Source organism: Toxorhynchites rutilus, chromosome 2 (genome assembly GCF_029784135.1).
Source record: "Toxorhynchites rutilus septentrionalis strain SRP chromosome 2, ASM2978413v1, whole genome shotgun sequence".
Classification (NCBI taxonomy): domain Eukaryota; kingdom Metazoa; phylum Arthropoda; class Insecta; order Diptera; family Culicidae; genus Toxorhynchites; species Toxorhynchites rutilus.
This window is the reverse complement of record NC_073745.1, coordinates 338,177,405-338,194,646: the sequence shown is the minus strand read 5'-3', so window position 1 is coordinate 338,194,646 and position 17,242 is coordinate 338,177,405. Positions and strand designations below refer to the sequence as shown.

General features: G+C 38.2%; 1 protein-coding gene across 2 annotated transcripts in view; it reads left to right on the top strand.

The window, feature by feature from the left end:
* The window catches only part of LOC129769428 (lysosome membrane protein 2), a 122,881-nt gene extending 106,586 nt beyond the window's left edge, over positions 1-16,295 (top strand). For both annotated transcript variants that reach the window (XM_055771703.1, XM_055771704.1), the window contains exons 7-11: positions 11,152-11,407; positions 11,468-11,596; positions 11,663-11,781; positions 15,273-15,398; positions 15,466-16,295. In XM_055771703.1, the coding sequence (XP_055627678.1) occupies positions 11,152-11,407; positions 11,468-11,596; positions 11,663-11,781; positions 15,273-15,398; positions 15,466-15,879 (1,044 nt within the window). In that variant the 3' untranslated portion in view covers positions 15,880-16,295. The remainder of the gene's footprint in view (positions 1-11,151; positions 11,408-11,467; positions 11,597-11,662; positions 11,782-15,272; positions 15,399-15,465) is intronic.
* The last annotated feature ends 947 nt before the right edge of the window (positions 16,296-17,242 follow it).

Below are 17,242 nucleotides of genomic sequence, written 5' to 3'. Positions count from 1 at the left end.
ATCGCCCTGCCATAGGCAGGAATCGCAAAACGGATGCGAGAACGGACACCAAGATCATGAGCAGGGCCAAGAAGAACCCGAAGATAACTGTCCGCGAGATCCAGCAAACCAGCTGCCAGTTTCCGGTCGATTTTTTTGCCATCTCGTAGCATTGCTCGGAAGCACTTATTCATCAGCAAGACAAACAAATCCTTAGATTAATTTGGCCTAGAAGTATGCTGTTAAGTTCAGGAAAATGCATCTCTGGATGGACGAATTAAAATTCCGAGAAGTTTAAGCGAAGGAGGTGGAGAAACAGATCGGATGAGGAGCTTCACTGCCCAAATATGCATGGTTGACGTAATCACCATCACCGCTTAATGATGAAAACCCAATTTTCCTTGTTTTTAGCTGAATAATCAGGGCTGTGAACAATTTATATAGAATAATCTGTCCCTATTTTATAAACATTACCGATCAAATATGGGCCAGAAGAGTTTTATGATTTTTGTTATTTTTATTCAATTGAAAAATACAGTTGGCTCTTACGTCAACCATGCACATTCGGGCAGTTCAGGAGCGACACACCCAAGACACAGTGAAGCATGGAGGTGGAAATGTGATAGTCTGGGAGTGTTGTTCATAGGGGGGATTGAAAAACCGCTGGAATGGCCCGAACCTCTACTTCATCGAGAATTTGTTTGTTTGCTTATTACCTGGTAGCGTAAAAGAAAAACCTTTTTTTCATGCTACCTACGGTTATCGGGGGCAGTTCTTGATGCCAGGGTTGACGGAACTAGTTTCACCAATAAAAATCTCTATTATAAAGCTCCAGACGCGCCTGGGAAGAGCTGGATCCACAGCACCTAAAGAACCTGGTGAAGAGCATGGCAAAGTGCCGGAAGGCCAAAGGAGGACACGTTAATTATAAAACTGTTTTTTTCCAATACAAATCAATTTTTTTCTTTGAGTAAAACTCTTTTTTAAACACGTTAAGCCCAGCGTCGGTCCCAAGGGGTCGACGTTAAGCTTTTGGTAGGAAAGTGCTGACTGACTGGGACTGATAGTTATAATAATAAAATAATAATAAAATTAAAAAATATATGCGGATTGATTTCGGATATCTCATAAAATGTGATTACTTTCTAGTCGAATTGCTGACTATTTGCTTTCTATACAACAAGTATCTTTGGGAACTGGGACTGATATTGTGCAAACGCTCTTGATACGCACTGAATGGAAATCGCAGCAAGAAAAAATTGAGGCTTTACTTGTTAATATAAAAAACATCAGATGAGAGTTTGTTCACCTTAATTTGAACCAAATAAATGAGCGAAGTACGAAATATGATGAGGTGGGCACTTCAGTTTGCCTATCACTGTAATAAACCTTTTGTGAAATGAAAATTGTTACTTCAATAATAATTAGATTGAAAATTGTTTAATTTTTTGTTAATCAAGAAAATTCGATGGGTGCGTATCATTGCAAATTTGTACACTTATACACTTCATGTTTCAGAGATGCTCTGAATTGTCCTTGATAGATTATCGAAACTTCAACTGCAATTACCTGAGAAGCATGCCATTAGTTTGGAGGTTAATTTGAAAATAGTACCAAGAGCATCGCTAGCATTAATAACAATCTGCAGAAATTCGAAAACGAAACCAAAACTGAAGTATGATGGGACTTTCTCTTCCTGCAGAACTCTGATCCAAAGCATACTGAAACCGAGGTTTCTAAGCAGATAAAACCCTTGGAGTGGGCACGTTAAAACCCAATTTCGAACCATGTCAAATTCGGGTCAAAAAGATGGCCAAGGTTGTTCCAAATAATTCACTGCCTTGTTACGACACTGGAGTACAGTTGATGCTCAGTATCTGAAGAATTTCGTGGAGAACATGCCGAAACGCCTGCAGAAGGTGGTCGAGGTTCACAATGGCCATATTGCGTGCTAAAGATCACATGTTTTCGTATGTTTTATTAAATAAAGAAATTCTAAAAATGGGGGTTTTCACGTGCCATATCGTCATTTGTTTTTATTTCTCCAATTAGCTGAACAACAAGATTTGGAGAAAAAGTGGATTCGATATACGAGGACGGTCCAATAAGTACTTAGCCTCATCGCCCGATGGTGTCAGAATCGCAAGAGAGATTACTTATCGTGTAGTACATTCTCGTTAACGGCTACTGTCAAAATTTCAGCCGAATCGGACTCGTAGTTTTGTTTTGACCGTGTGTGGAAGCGGGCGTGTCCGCGGATTTTAGAAAAATGAAAAAAAAAACTGAAATTCTGCCGTCGCCACGGCCAAATTGGTAGTATTTTTTGTAGGCTAAGTACTTATCGGACTCGTATATTGCATCCTCAGCGTTTATACTTTTTTTTGTATTGAAACTGAAACAGATCCAACTCAGAGCTTTGAAGTCGCTTTTTCTCTCATAGTATGGGAATTGTTCTGTTGATTTTTTGTTCTATGCGGGTCACTGTACTCATACAAACAAATAATTCAATAATCGATACAGTTTCAAACGTATTCTCTAGAATTGACTTCAATTCTGCGGGAATACGGAAATACTCTTCTATGAGTTCTATCGACTTAAAAGGGTGCCACGAAATGATAATTTGAGCTTAGAGGCAGTAAAAGTCAACCAAAATCATTTCGGATGAAAACAGTGGTTTTTCGATAATTTATTTGTTTGGTTCTAGACCAGAGCTTCGATAATTTATTTGTTTGGTTCTAGACCAGAACTTCGTTCACAATGATAGTTTTCAGAGATGGTCTGATAACGAAATAAGTTCAAGTTTTCTTCCCACAACTCCGGCCAATTTGACTAATTTGCTCACTCAAATGCTACGAAACGTCCAGATACTGTACTTGATTCACCCCTTCTGACCACAACGTAAAGGACCGCCAATAAACATTCAATATAACATTGACTTTTGATGAATTGAAACCAAAACACGTTAATTTATTTCCAATGTATGGTGAAACTTTTTATGCGTTTCATGGAAGGAAGGGTCGGAATTTACTCGTTCTAGCTTGGCCTCAGCGAATTCTACGAGAACCCAGGACTTTGGGAACTAGTAGAGCGACAAAGCGTTCCATCTCTTAACGTTCCCTTCCACAACAATCGTGTAAAATGGTTCGAATTAACAAGTGAGACACAGAAAATTCAAGATAGCAAACGGGGTTTACCATAAAAATTCTAAATAGTACATTTTCCATCATTAGAAAAAAAGGTCGAACGCTTTTTTTGCTTGGAGGTAAAGTGATCACCTAGTGGGGGCAAAGTGGTCACTCGCACATTTCAAGCTAAATGGGATAGATTTATGCGTTTTTTCGTCCAAATTTGTTCAACTCATATTTGATATAGTAGGTACATGTATGAAATAAACTTGGTCTATTCACCTAGAGTATGAAGTTAAATTTTCTCATTCATACAAAATGCAGTAGGACACAAATAACGTTCCGCATAATGAGGCTTGGTTTAGTTGGAGTGGCATATTTTTCAAGGGTCAAAGCCACCTCTTCAAGCGCAGAACGTGATGAAATATATCAGCTTTAGTAAACAGAACATTGTAAGTCGTTATTCACCTATGGCCACTTTGCCCCCAAACATCAAAGTAATTTCTATGCTAATTAATCGCTTTCTATGCTAATTAATATCTGCATTCCTCTCCTAGAATATGTTAACAGTCGTCCAAACTACTGATTTGTCCAACATATCAGATTGAACGAACTAAATTTCTCGAAAAATTCCTTAGATACCATGCGCACAGAACTACGGCCTAATGTCTATCGTGGAGGCAATTTTTGTTTTCTTTTATATTTTGACATGTTTCAGCTCTACTGAAGTACAGGGTGACTCAAAATTCATTAAATTCTTCAAACATAAGGTGATTATCAATACGGTGTCAATAGTCAATAGTTATACTACCAAACAAGCAGGTGACCAATTTGCCCCCACTATCCCTATCATTAGGAGATTCGTAAGATCATTCGAAATATAATGAATAAAAATATAGTGTGAAAATTATATTTTTATGTTTTTAATTTTATTATTATTCTATGCATCCTCTTTTTATACCTCTATGAGGGTCGTTCAAAAAATAAGTTTCAGTGACTCAGAAATAGTGGAGAGATAAAGTTAGGACAAAAAACAAGGTTGGGGGTCTTCGTAGCCACTTGGTTACGCGTTCGCTTACTAAGCGATCGATCGTGAGTTCAAACTCAGGACCCTCAATTGACCATCTTTGTGTTGTTATAGAATAACTACGTCCACGCAACCATCATCAGCTATGGAGATCGATCCACGGTGGAACAAAGATCGATTCATCCATACAACTGCTCTGCTCTGCAAGAAACATCGGGCTGCTGTTCTATAAGTAACCCAACAATGATCAATATCAGCTGTCTCCGCTGTCCGGTTTGCTGAACAATGGAAGAACAGATAGAATACCCTTACGCCTAAATGGCTACTACTTCTACTGTGTAATTTACAATTTATAGAGACATAAATATATGTACATGTACACGATAAAAACCTGGCTCTGTTACAGATAAAATGCTAATGAGCCTAATAAATAAATAATCACCGGAAATATAATGTTTCATCACCGGAAATAAGTGATAGTCGCTAGGGGCGAGGTCTGGGGAGTAAGGAGGATGCTCGAACACAGTACATTTAAATTTTTTCAATTGCTTTTGAGATACGCGAGCGAAATGGGGCCGCGCATTATCGTGGATGAGGAACACTCCTTTCGGCAATAAACCTGGCCTTTTGTTCTTAATCGGTCCAAAACTTCACAATAGTACGGTGATGGAACAGGCGCTCGGCGGTCAACGATTCGATAACACTAAAGACGCAGTTACATCGTACTTCAAACAGTTGGACGCTACGCACTTCGCGCTCGGAGTCGTAAAGTTTTTGTATTATACGAAGCGCGAGAGCAAACTGATTTTAGTGGGTCGATAGGATTTACTGTATACAAGTTTACAAAGAGTTAGTTTTCATGCTATCTGCTGGAGGGGAGATGTGTATTTTTACATCATACAACTATTTTACATAATGAATTATGAATTAACCACCTTCAGCTGGTTAATTAATAATAACGCAGACCATCGGCCTTTTTCAGGATCAACAGAATATTCTACTAGAAAGCTAAATTTTAAATGTGAAGAAATATACAACCGATTTAAACAAAATAATTTCCTACGTCAACAATGTGGTCGTGTCCTAGACACAATCCCCTACAGTCTTAGTTGCTAAAACGCATTTTTCCTTTGTATTCGGAAAAAAAAATATAGGGTTGTGTCAAGGACATAACCGCAATGTTGACATAGAACTACGTTATTATTTCATTTAATTTGCATGTTTATCAATTTCGATTTTATTTTGGAATGCATCGACATTTTAGTATTAATTTATGAGAACTATTAAGTATTAAGAACTATTTTACCCTTTTAGTTATGCGGTATGTAATCTAATACTTCCCTGACACAAAACTTCCAACGTGTTTTTCCCGAAACTAGTTTTTACGAACTGTCGTACACGATATTTCAAGTTCTACAAAACCGATTAATTCCAAATTTGATGTGAAAAATTCTTATATACCTTCCTATCGCATGAATCAATAAAACAATATGATTTTCTGAATTTTGCTATCTTCAAAAAAATTTCAATTGTCAAAAAAAACGATTTTGTTCCCTATAACCAGAAGGACTGGAATCGTGTGCAGCACGGAACAACTTTTTTTTTAACCCCTTCACTTTACCAGCTTGTAACTATTATACTTTGGAATATGTTTTTCCGTTTAGTCCTTGTTGTATTATTAAAAGATAAATAAACAAATAATGAAATAGTGTACAGTGAAAATATTATTTGGTTTATTTGTGTATTAGCATTAGTTTATTAGCTCGAAAAAACGTACGAAATTCATGCCATTACACTAGAATACTCCCTTGATGCAAGAACTGCACTGATTATACATGGCAAATGTTATCCCTTTTTGTATTATAGAGGCTTCAAACTTTTGAATTCACATCTTCTCGGCTTGAAAAAGGCAATCAGACGCTGCTTTACGCTGCCAGTTACATTGGTTACGACTTTGTACAACTCGCACAGTAATCATTAGATTTCCATTTCCAAGCATAATTTTATTATGCTTTATTTATGTTTTGTCCTGGTTTAGGTTAATTATGGAGAACGATTATAAAGTTTCAAGTTCCAATCCAAGCTCATAATCATGCTCATGCTCAAATAATTTGTTTTGAAATTTAAAAGATTTGAATACTTTCAATCCAATAAATTTAAGAGCGGTCGTCATCGGACACCAAACAAACGGAGGAAGGAGCATCCTGGAAAACAAATTAATTTTCGGGATATCTTACTACACTACCCTATTAAGAAAAAACAGTAACAAACAGAACTCAGCTTTTCGTTAATAATGCTCTATTGGTCTATATCATTATCTATATAATTATGAACAGTGGTTCCCAATCTAGGATCGAAGGCCGACATTCATGAAACCAGGCCAGGATGCAGCAAGGGTCTTGTTTGAAATACATTTTTTCCGTCCGTTGTATATATTAAGAAAAGAATTCCATTATAGGTTTCCTGCAGGTGACTGTAGTTTTGCGATTCCAGATTGATGGAAGTTGATCAGCATGTTAACACTGTTTAGATTCCCCAGGAGTTGATTAGAAGGGAATTTATATTCCATCAGAATAACGGCAGGCCACGCACTTTGATAGCGACTCGCTAGAGTCAGGTTCGCCAGATTGAATCTGACATCAGGACCTATTTCTGTCTCTGACGAATGATTTTACTGGTGAATATTTGCCCCTATAAAAGCTTGTAAACATCAACTACTCCAATTTTATGTCAACAGAGATGAGGGTTTATCATTATTCATACGCAAAATCAGATTTTTAACTACACTACATACCAACTCAACGAGTATTGAGTTAAAAAAAACCCATATAAGGTTAAAGTTAGAAAATTGACCATCGAAATTTTTTACCGGTTCAAAGGCGATCACTTTTAACAAAGATTAGAATCTTGCACCGAGGAAAGTTGTAAATGTTTAAGACGTATTTTTTCACCCTTTCAATGAAATAGCATAGGATTTCACATCTATTCAATTGAAGTGCATGTAACTTCCAATGATCTCAACAATAAAATGTGTACTACAATTTATATAAATGAAAATGGAAGGCCAAATGTGTTGCTAAGCGCAAAAACCGAAGCACCGATTTGAACTGTCTTTATTTTGTTGCATTCCTCTTTGCCCGTAGATCAATGTTAAGGTGAGAAAAAAATTTGAAATTTTTGATGAGCTTCGAAAGTTTGAAAAAAAAAATTCTCATTAGTTTCACTATGACATTGTTGTTAGTCCAATTGTATTTCGCGTTTGCGGAATAAAGGTTCGTGTTCCGTTAGTGTGAAGCGAGAATTATTCTCAAGTGAAAAATTAAAAATAATGAACAAAAATTTACTTTTCTGTATTAAACATTTATTCCATGTAACGGAGGAACATGTTATTTGCAAGTGAAATTGCAAGAATCTTGAGCGAAAATCATGCCTGAAAATAAATTTATATTACAGTGGTGAGTTTTGGTAGATTGCTCTTAAATTGCTCTTAATTTCTTAGTTTATCACTCCCGAACCGTATCAAGTTCCATGTTATGTAAAAACGCCGTATCGTAGGGGTAAAAACATTGGCTCATCTAGACGTCCTGGATAAGCAATCCAATTGGTATTTTCCTGAACTGGAACAAGAAGATTCTCCTTTGTCCCGCAAGCCATTTTCTTCTCCATTGAATGTGGCTATTCATCTCGATAAAATACAGGATTAATATTTAGGCAGGATGAATAATTCTGCAGTTTGTGGTCTAAAGCCTGTCCACGTTAAATTTCGGACACTTTTCTTTCAGTGTAGTTTATGAAATATTTCACTAATCAATGAAATATTTCACTTACATGACAGCTGAAACCCTCCTCTCTATTTCGATGTCCAACATGTTTACATTCTTCTTCAGTTTGGTAAAATGGAGTCGAATCAAGTGGAAGTATGCAAACGCATTTTGCGCGAACGGCAGCAAAATCCAACATTGTCGGTACGCGATCTCACCAAAAAGCTAAAACTGCCGAAGAGTACCGCGTTTAGTGTGTGCAAATCGTTTGATCAGCGCTTAACAGTGGATCGGAAGATTGGAAGCGGAACAAAACGAACAGTATGCTCCCGACAGATGGACCGAAAGGTGGTTGCCATTATTGAGAAACATCCCAACCTTTCAGTTAGAAATGTGGCTCGAAAAGTTGGAAAATCAAAATCATATGTACACAAAGTGAAGCAGAGGCATGGACTGAAGGCATACAAAGTGAAAAAGGTGCCCAATCGTGATGATAAGCAAAATTTCACTGCAAAAAGCCATGCTAAGGTGCTCTACACCCAGTTTTTGCAAAAATGTTCATGCACCATAATGAACGATGAAACTTATGTTCTCGAAGACTTCAAACAACTTCCGGGTCTTGCTTTTTGTACTGCAATGCAAAGAAATTCCATAGCCGAGTGTTTCCAGACCACGAAGCAGTCTAAATTCCCCAAGAAGTACTTGGTTTGGCAGGCTATATGCAGTTGTGGCCGAAAATCCAAATCTTTCGTCTCTACCGGCACTATCAACAAAGATGTCTAGGAGAAGGAATGTCTCCAGAAGCGGTTGCTACCCTTCATAAGAAGCCACGACTCTCCAGCGTTGTTTTAGTCAAATGTCAACCTCTTGTCACTGTGCAAAATCCATCCTGGAATGGTATAATGCACATGAGGTCAAATATGTGCCAAAAACAGCAAATCCACCAAACTGTCCAGAACTTCGTCCAGTGGAAAAGTACTGGGCTCTGATTGAGCGAAATCTATTCGAAACTTAGAAGAAAGCGAATGGCATCAATGATTTCAAGAGAAGATAGAAAAGCGCCGCCGCCACCATATCTGAGGATACTGTACGGAACCTAATTTCCAAGAAAGTTCGTGAATTTTACAGACAACGAAGTAACCTTTCGTTGTTTTAGATATAAGTCTATTTTACTGAAATAAACAATCGGTTTTGTTGTATTACGTGAATTTTTGTTTTACTGGCATCATCTTGGTGTCCGAAATTTAACGTGGACAGGCTTTAAAAGTCATCTTGTAGACATTGAAAATACTTATTTCCATTTCTTTTCCTTACCTCTAGAAGAACGGATACAAATTGCTATCTCATTGCTATCTATTCCTCTAGCTTTCAAAGATAAATAAAAAGAAGTCCTTTTCCAGCAAGTATTGCAAAAGCTACTCAAAAAATACATCAGAGTACATTTTTTTTATTCTTTATTTTTGAGACTTTCAGCCTCCTGGTTCGTCTCAGCCATTAAAGTAAACCTTTATACAAATGTTTTCTACGAATTTCAAAAGAAGGATTACTTTCCACAGAAAAATCAAACTTATTCTATGATTCAATATTGAAGTTGCAAGTTATTGAAAACAGTATATCTAATAATGCAGCTGTACTTTTCCATGCTACCACAAATTTACAACGAACAAAACACACAAAACAAGTGTTTGGAACACGAGTATTCGAATTAAGAGAAATGTATTCATACATCGCTCATTGATAGAAAACAATTACAGAGCAAACAATTGTATTTTCCCACTAACGACTCAGCTATAACTAGCTTGAATGCATAAATTGACTGAGCCCTAAATTAAGAACAATCATCATGTGCAAAAAGTGTCTATCAACAGTCAATAATGCGATTCTCACATGCTCTTTATACTCAGCTGTGTCCATCCAATACAGTTTTAATCCGTTATGAGCCATTTCTCACATATCGAATACTTACCGATGTATGTGGATGTTAATGCATTCAATTAGAACAGTTTATCCAATATCCATGTTAACGGCATTCATATTCAGGATCAGATTAATCAGTTGGAACTCCCCTTGAATGAATTCATTGAAACGCCAATATTTTCCACGAGAACACTCATTCACCTCGATGATGATCTGAAATCCCAGATTCCGCTTTTCCAATCTGTTCGACAGATCTACGAGCTGTATTACGGTTGATTGTTGATGATTGTATGATTCAATTTATCTTCCCTGTTTGATATAAAACCATTATTCAAGGATTGAAAAAACTGTAACCCGTTAGTATCGGCAAATTCCCACACAGGTGTTAATGCATGCAATCTATTAGAACAGTTCAGTTCAAAAGGGTGATACCAATCTTAACCAAGCTACGCTGCAGTTAATAATAGTTACTTAAATTTATGATTCAATTTGCGTTACTTACTTGACACAGTAGCTTATCAATTTTTCATCTTCCAGGGTTAAAAGGCCATAACGTGATTGTCCATTCAATTAAGCGGCATAATGTTTTGTCAGAATAAAAAACGATTTTCTGAAAAAATTAATCCGAATATTAATAAGCCATAACGCCATTAATGAACCTCATGGGGGCCGAGAAGCGTTCGGATGTTGTGGCATTTTCCTGATTAAATTATACCATTTCCATGCTAAACTTCCCATCAACAGCATTAAGCGGGCAGCCCCGCGGGGCGCTTAATGTGAGTAATACGATAATATGCTGCTAACAATAATAGCCTGTAATCGAACGGCTTTTTTCATCGACCACAATTCGCTGCCGCTGGTGGATAGCTGCCACCGATATAAGTCGGAGTCCACCCAATAGCTGAAGGGGTCCACTGTTGGCGCAGCCAGCGAGTGATGAAAAAATGTCGATGTATGATTAAGACGAGTGGCCTCCATTGCCACTGGTGTCGTTTACCGCCGTATAAATAGTGCCTAGAGTGTAACCTATATTTTCCGACATGCAAGGCTACGCCGTGACCATGTTGGGAGAAGTCATCCCATAGCGTAGTTCGACCTTGTACCCCATTGAAATTGCTTCATCATGTACAGAGCTCGGAGTAATTACGATGACACTATCAGGAAATAACCATCACAACCAACTTCCACCGATATAACTCTTCTTCGTATTACGTTTCAGTAGAATTACTAACATCTCACATTCATTTTCCAGTAACCATTCATATAATACCATAAAACAGAACAACTGAATAAGGTCTATTTCTAATTTTCATATCCTCTGCTATCTATTGCATAAAACTAGCGAAACGGCACCCTCCCGGAGTACGCCACGATGCACACGGGCCACAAAGGGATGGAGAAGTTTGGTTACTTTGACAAGCTGAATGGGCTGGACCACTTGCCCTACTGGGACCGGGAACCATGCTCGAGGGTGGCGGCCTCCGAAGGATCTTTTTTTCCACCCCGGGATGTCACCAAATCGGATGTGGTTTACATATACGACAAGGATCTCTGCCGCTCGCTTCCACTGGTTTACAGGCATCCGGTTGAGAAGAATGGTATGCACATCAATAGAAGCATCAATTTCAGCGAATACTTAAAAGTGTGACGCATTTTAGGTATAACAGCGGATCTGTACACACTGGCGGAAGATGCATATGGGCCGGGTAATGAGAATAACACTTGCTTTGATCATCCGGATTACAAGCGGTATCAGGGCCTGCAGAATATTAGTCCGTGTCAATATGGTAAAATGATATTTTTGGAAAAAAAGCTAAGAATTCGAAAACAATTGGGTTGTTTTATGTTTACAGGGGCTCCAGTGTACATCTCGAACCCGCACTTCTACCAGTCGGATCCTCAGCTGTTAGATGCGGTTGAAGGACTGAAGCCTGAAAAGGAAATCCATCAGACGTTCTTCAAAATTCAACCGGTAAGTCTTATAAAAAATGTTCACCACCTCGAAAAAACACTCTATGCCGAATTTCAGCCGTCAGACATAAGGGAAAGTGGCGCAAAGCGGTCAAGGTTTGAGTTTTTTGAAAATCGAAAAATCACCCAAGGGGGGAGTAAAGGAAATCGGGAGTTTCGAAAAAGAAATTTGATGCCAAATGTCTCAAAATTACTGGTAATCGTAAATCGTGACGTGTCATGCAATTTTAAGACATTTGGTACAATTTTTTATAAAGCCCCGATTTCCGAAGATTTTTCGGTTTTCAAAAACCTCAAATTTTATCGTCTGCGACACCAGTAAATGAAGTCCGAATGACCTAATATTTTGCATAGGGTATATTATCGTGCAAATCAACATTTCGTAGCATGTTCCGAATGAATAAACGAGATAACTATTTTTATTGGCTCCCAAAACCATATTTTTCGTTTCGTACTCCGAAAAAAAGTAAGTCCCAGAGTATCGATTTTTGGCAAAAAAAAAATCAAGATGACACTAGCTCTCGACGTTTCATGCAATTTCAAGACATTTGGCATCAAACTTTTTTTTTTCGAAAACCCCGATTTCCTTGGGTGGTTTTTCGATTTTCAAAAAACTCAAACTTGGACCGCTTTGCGTCACTCTCCCTTAAGTCCGATTGGGCTAATATTTGGCATGGGGTGTTTTTTCGAAGTGGTGAACATTTTTTATGAAGTAACTTTTTGAAATTAGAGATTATCATTTTCACTGACACCCTACTCCAGATACATTATTTCTGTAATTGTTACGTGGAAGTGGCATTTTTAAATAAGTTTTTTTTTATATTTTAGTCGATTAATCATAGAAATATTAGTGAGAATCCTTAAATACCGAGTTGAAACCGCTAGAAAAAGTATAGTTTTATACTTCTGAACTAACAAAGAGTATTTACTCGGAAAATTCTTTAAGTTGGACACATATCTCCTTCATATTTAGTACACCTGCCCTAACTTAGAATTTGATTCACTGTAAATCATCTACAACAGGGAAAATATATATCAAACAAAGGTTTATTTGCCTACGAATCTCATCATCACGAGAGAACAGATGGTCAGGTTTGAGCTGTCTTTATGTCGCTGTGTTCGTCTCCACACAGAATAGAACAGTGTCTTAGAATATCAACCAATACTCATGAGTAAAGAATATGATATTTTATTTCAGTGTGAATGGGTTTTTTTCAGCTCGAAACACACTGCCCTCATTATGTTGATGACAATAACAAACGAGTTCATTTCGTTCATATCGCTGATGCATGAACAAATTTCCTATAATGAATGGATGCGGTATTGAGTGGGGTTCATAACTTCGCTATTATTTTGCTATTAAAATATTAGAATCTTGTACTTTCTTTTTCTGGTAAATGGAATTATGACTGTTTTTGAAGGATTAACACTAAGCCCTTTCAAGTTGCACCATTTGAGTGTGTAGTTAAGGGCTGTTTGCATTCTATTGGAAACAGAAACTCACATTTACCCCTCACTAAGATGATTATGCCATCAGCAAAACCAATGACTTCGTATCCTAAATTAGCTAGGTTATTGAGAAGATCGTCAACAACTAGGGACCACAACAGAGGAGACAGAACTCCTCCTTGAGGGCAACCTCTAGTTGGCTTCGTTGTTAGAATAGATCCTCCTAATTTAGCTGTTATTAGTCGGTTGGTTAGCATGGCATGTATCCAGTTGGAGATGCACATGTTAAAACTACATTTTTTCATAGCTTTATTTATAGAGTTATAGAGTTGTAGGATGCATTGTCAAATGCTCCCTCAATATCAAGAAAAGCTGTAAGTGAGATTTCTCTAGCATCAAAAGAATTATCTTTTTTTGAAATTAACGTGTGAAGCGCTGTATCAGTTGATTTATTTGCTTGGTAGGCAAATTGAAATTTGTTCAATGGTCTCCTGTTCAAACATGATGATTTGATATAGAGGCCAATGCCCTTTTCCATCATTTTTAAGATGACAGATATCAGACTAATTGGTCTATACGCCTTGGGAGTCGTCCTGTCACGTTTACCAGCCTTGGGAAAAAATATAACCCGGACTTCTCGCCATTTACTAGGAATGTAGCTTAGTGTATACTAGCTCTAAACATCTCCGTTAGAAGAGGGACAGTGGATAAATCCCATCTGGTCCTGGAGAATTAAAGTGCTTCTAGGAATACACTGCCCACTCAACCCTTAACTTCGTAAATATTGCCCTAGCCATTTCATTAGATCTATTCTCGTCGCTGATTGATCTGTATTGAAGACCTGTGCGTGTCCGGAAGTCAAGTGTGGGAAGTGTGTTTCCATCATGATACTAAGTGTTTCCTGGGAGTCGGTTGGATATTGACCGTTTCCTTTTTTCAGACTACCAAGTCCGTTGGTGTGATCCTTAGAAAGGGCTTTATGTAGTCTTGCTACGACAGAGAAACTTTCTACTTGTTCACAGGTGAACCTCCAATCCCTTCTCTTATATTTACGGATTTCTTTGTTATAATCTGTTAGACAGTTTTTTGTAATCTGTTCAATCAGAGGTAATTTTTGCTCTGTTGAAGAGTTTTCTAGACAATTTTCTAAGCTTTTAAAGTTTTTTGTTCCACCAAGATGCATCCTTACTTGAAGTTTTTTGTTTCAGTGAACAGTTTTCTTCAAAGATGGATTTAATATTGGTTTCAAATTCTGAACAAACTATTTCAAGCTGTTCAGTGAGAGAAATACTTTCCACTGATATCAAAATTTTCTGCTGAAGTGTGGAATGATAACTATCCTAACTCAACAGCTCACTTCAATGAGCCATGACGTGACAATTTTCGAACGTTTTTTATCCGTAGCCGAACTTCACGCTTCACAAGAATATACATATTGAAAACTCTACTGATCCTTAATTTTCAACTTCTTGAAGTATGCATCTGTAATATCCGCTGAGCTTTATTCAAATTACGGTGTAATGAGTGCCATGGAATGATGTCGTGAAAATCCCAAATTATTAACATGTTAAAAAATTATTGAACACATTGCTGGAAATACCCTTCTATCCTCAACAGATTGGTTATTTGGTTTCCTTTTAAGGTCTTCTCGAATTCCGCCGCTTCCGACGGTGGATCAGCGGTCGACTCGATTCCTTAGCCTCGTTAAATGGAAGTCCCCATTACATTGACCCCGGAATAAATTAGCAATAGAAATTACGCTTTTTTTCGGTGAGGCTTTAAGCCCATGATGCCTACTATACTTTTTCTGAACGGTTGTTTCTGCCGTAGTTGTTTTCTGGGAAGATTCATTCCGGTCACGGTTATAAAGCTAGACCAGTTGAATGAATGCAGATAATGAAAAACATTATTTCCCCAGCTTAAGCCTCCTGTAAGCAAATTGATAAACACTGCCAATTTTTTGTTTTCATTACCGTAAAAAGTCAGTGGACCACATTCCACTGAAGAAAACAAACAATATAAATAATATCTATCAACTTACAGAAACTCGGAGTACCTCTGGAAGGACAAGTGAGAGTCCAGCTCAACCTCCTAGTCGAAGAAGCACCAAATGTGATGGCAACCAAAAACTTCCGTGATTTTGTCTTCCCAATTATGTGGCTTGAAGAGGTGATATACACACTGAACTCCTTTCTCAGGAGAAGACTATACTGAATTGATCCATTCCCTTCCGCAGGGTATCAGCGATTTGACGCCTCCGATCCGGCGATGGATTTACCTGGCCACGGTGTTCGCCCCAACAGCCTTACCGATCGTATCATACGGAACGATCCTCACCGGAACTTTCGCGCTGATATACGTGTTCGTCAAAACGTACAAGAATTTTGTGTTCGCATCGGATCCAGCGACAGAGTTCCTGGAGATGGGACGAAGATCACTCCGCCGGAGGAGCAGCGTGATCATCAACGGCCAGCACCGGATAATGATGCAGCGTGACAGCTATATGCTGCTGAAAAGCACCGAAACGGACCTCCATCAGCAGCATGGCAGCGAGAACAACAATACCAACGGTCATCACAATAACAATCTACTTCAGGATCATCGCCGTAAGGAGCAGCACAGTTCGGGCGACGAAAGTTCGTCGGCTTGAATGCTCGCGCGCCAACGGCGAGTGTACCTTTCTAATCAATCCCGGGCGATTTTTTCCGCCCAACTAAAGATTTTTAAACTGGTGATAGAGACTGTGTTTTATAACTGTGTGTGTGCGTGTTTTCATACTGATTTTCGCTACCTAGATTCTTATGATCGAATTTAGTCATATTTCGTTGATTTAGGCAAACAGTTTAACTTGTACCGTCCCAGATGCTCATTCCCAATGATAATTGCTCAAGTTATCTAGCGAGGTGAAATTATATTGTAAGTAGAATAAGGTCCAGACACAAAAAAATGAATTGGAAGTCTTAATTGATCTTAAGTCATCTATACTAGCAATAATCACACTAACATGTAAATATATCTTTATGGATTAATTTAAGAGAAAAACTGAAATTTTATGAAGATCATTCGAGCTGCATCTAGTTGTAAATAAATTTTGTACATATTTTTACAACCTTCCACAACCGAGTCGTGTTTATTTTACACTAAGTACCTATGATGCTTATAAGAAACAGTCAAGGGTCTTCCCGAACTGATCAACGCGAAATTGCAATCCTCCCGTGCTAATCAACACTGACAAGGGCATAATTTATCACGCGCGAATGCATCACGTTGATGGACACGCTTGAACTTGATAGGTCAATCGCGCGAAACGATCTCGTCAAGTGATCAAGATTTCGATTCGAGACCTCTTGCAGGTAGTGCACTAGAATAGATAAGTCATTAACCGGTCAGGTATTTGTATCACGCGTGGCATCCAGCACGTTTGGCGGACAGAAACAGCAGAAATAGCTCACCTTGATTGCAGTCTCCGCCCCCTGCCGTTATGTAACCTAATTAAACACTCCGCCCCAACTCCCACTCCCGGTGGGCAATTAATTGAGCGAGTAAATATCCGAGCTGCGAAGCGCCCCACGTGATTATTTGTTTTAATCAAAACAAGAGCCTGAGTCTTTGATGTGCGCTGCTGTCGGTGTTGTTCCGGGAGAAAAGTGAAGCCTCGAGCGGAAGCAGCCACAAAGGAAGGAGTGTAATTGAAGTAACACAACGTAGCTCTGAAGTATCGTTTCCCTTCAAGGATACCGAGAAGAGCTACGTTCACTAATTATCTTATTTGTAAGATGCGAGATTTCACGGAATCATTGAACCATCAAAAGAAATTATGCTAAATAAACTCATGGCGGGACTTGTGTTTTTGGCGTTCGGTGACTGCCGAATTAAGTAGCGTGCCAAGTATGTATTGCGGTTAAATTTAGGTGATTACAGCTATTTTCAAATGAGATAATTCGCTGATTGGTTGGTTACGCGATAGACACATCAAGATACTTTGTTATTGTTCGAACTCACCTTCTCCTGAA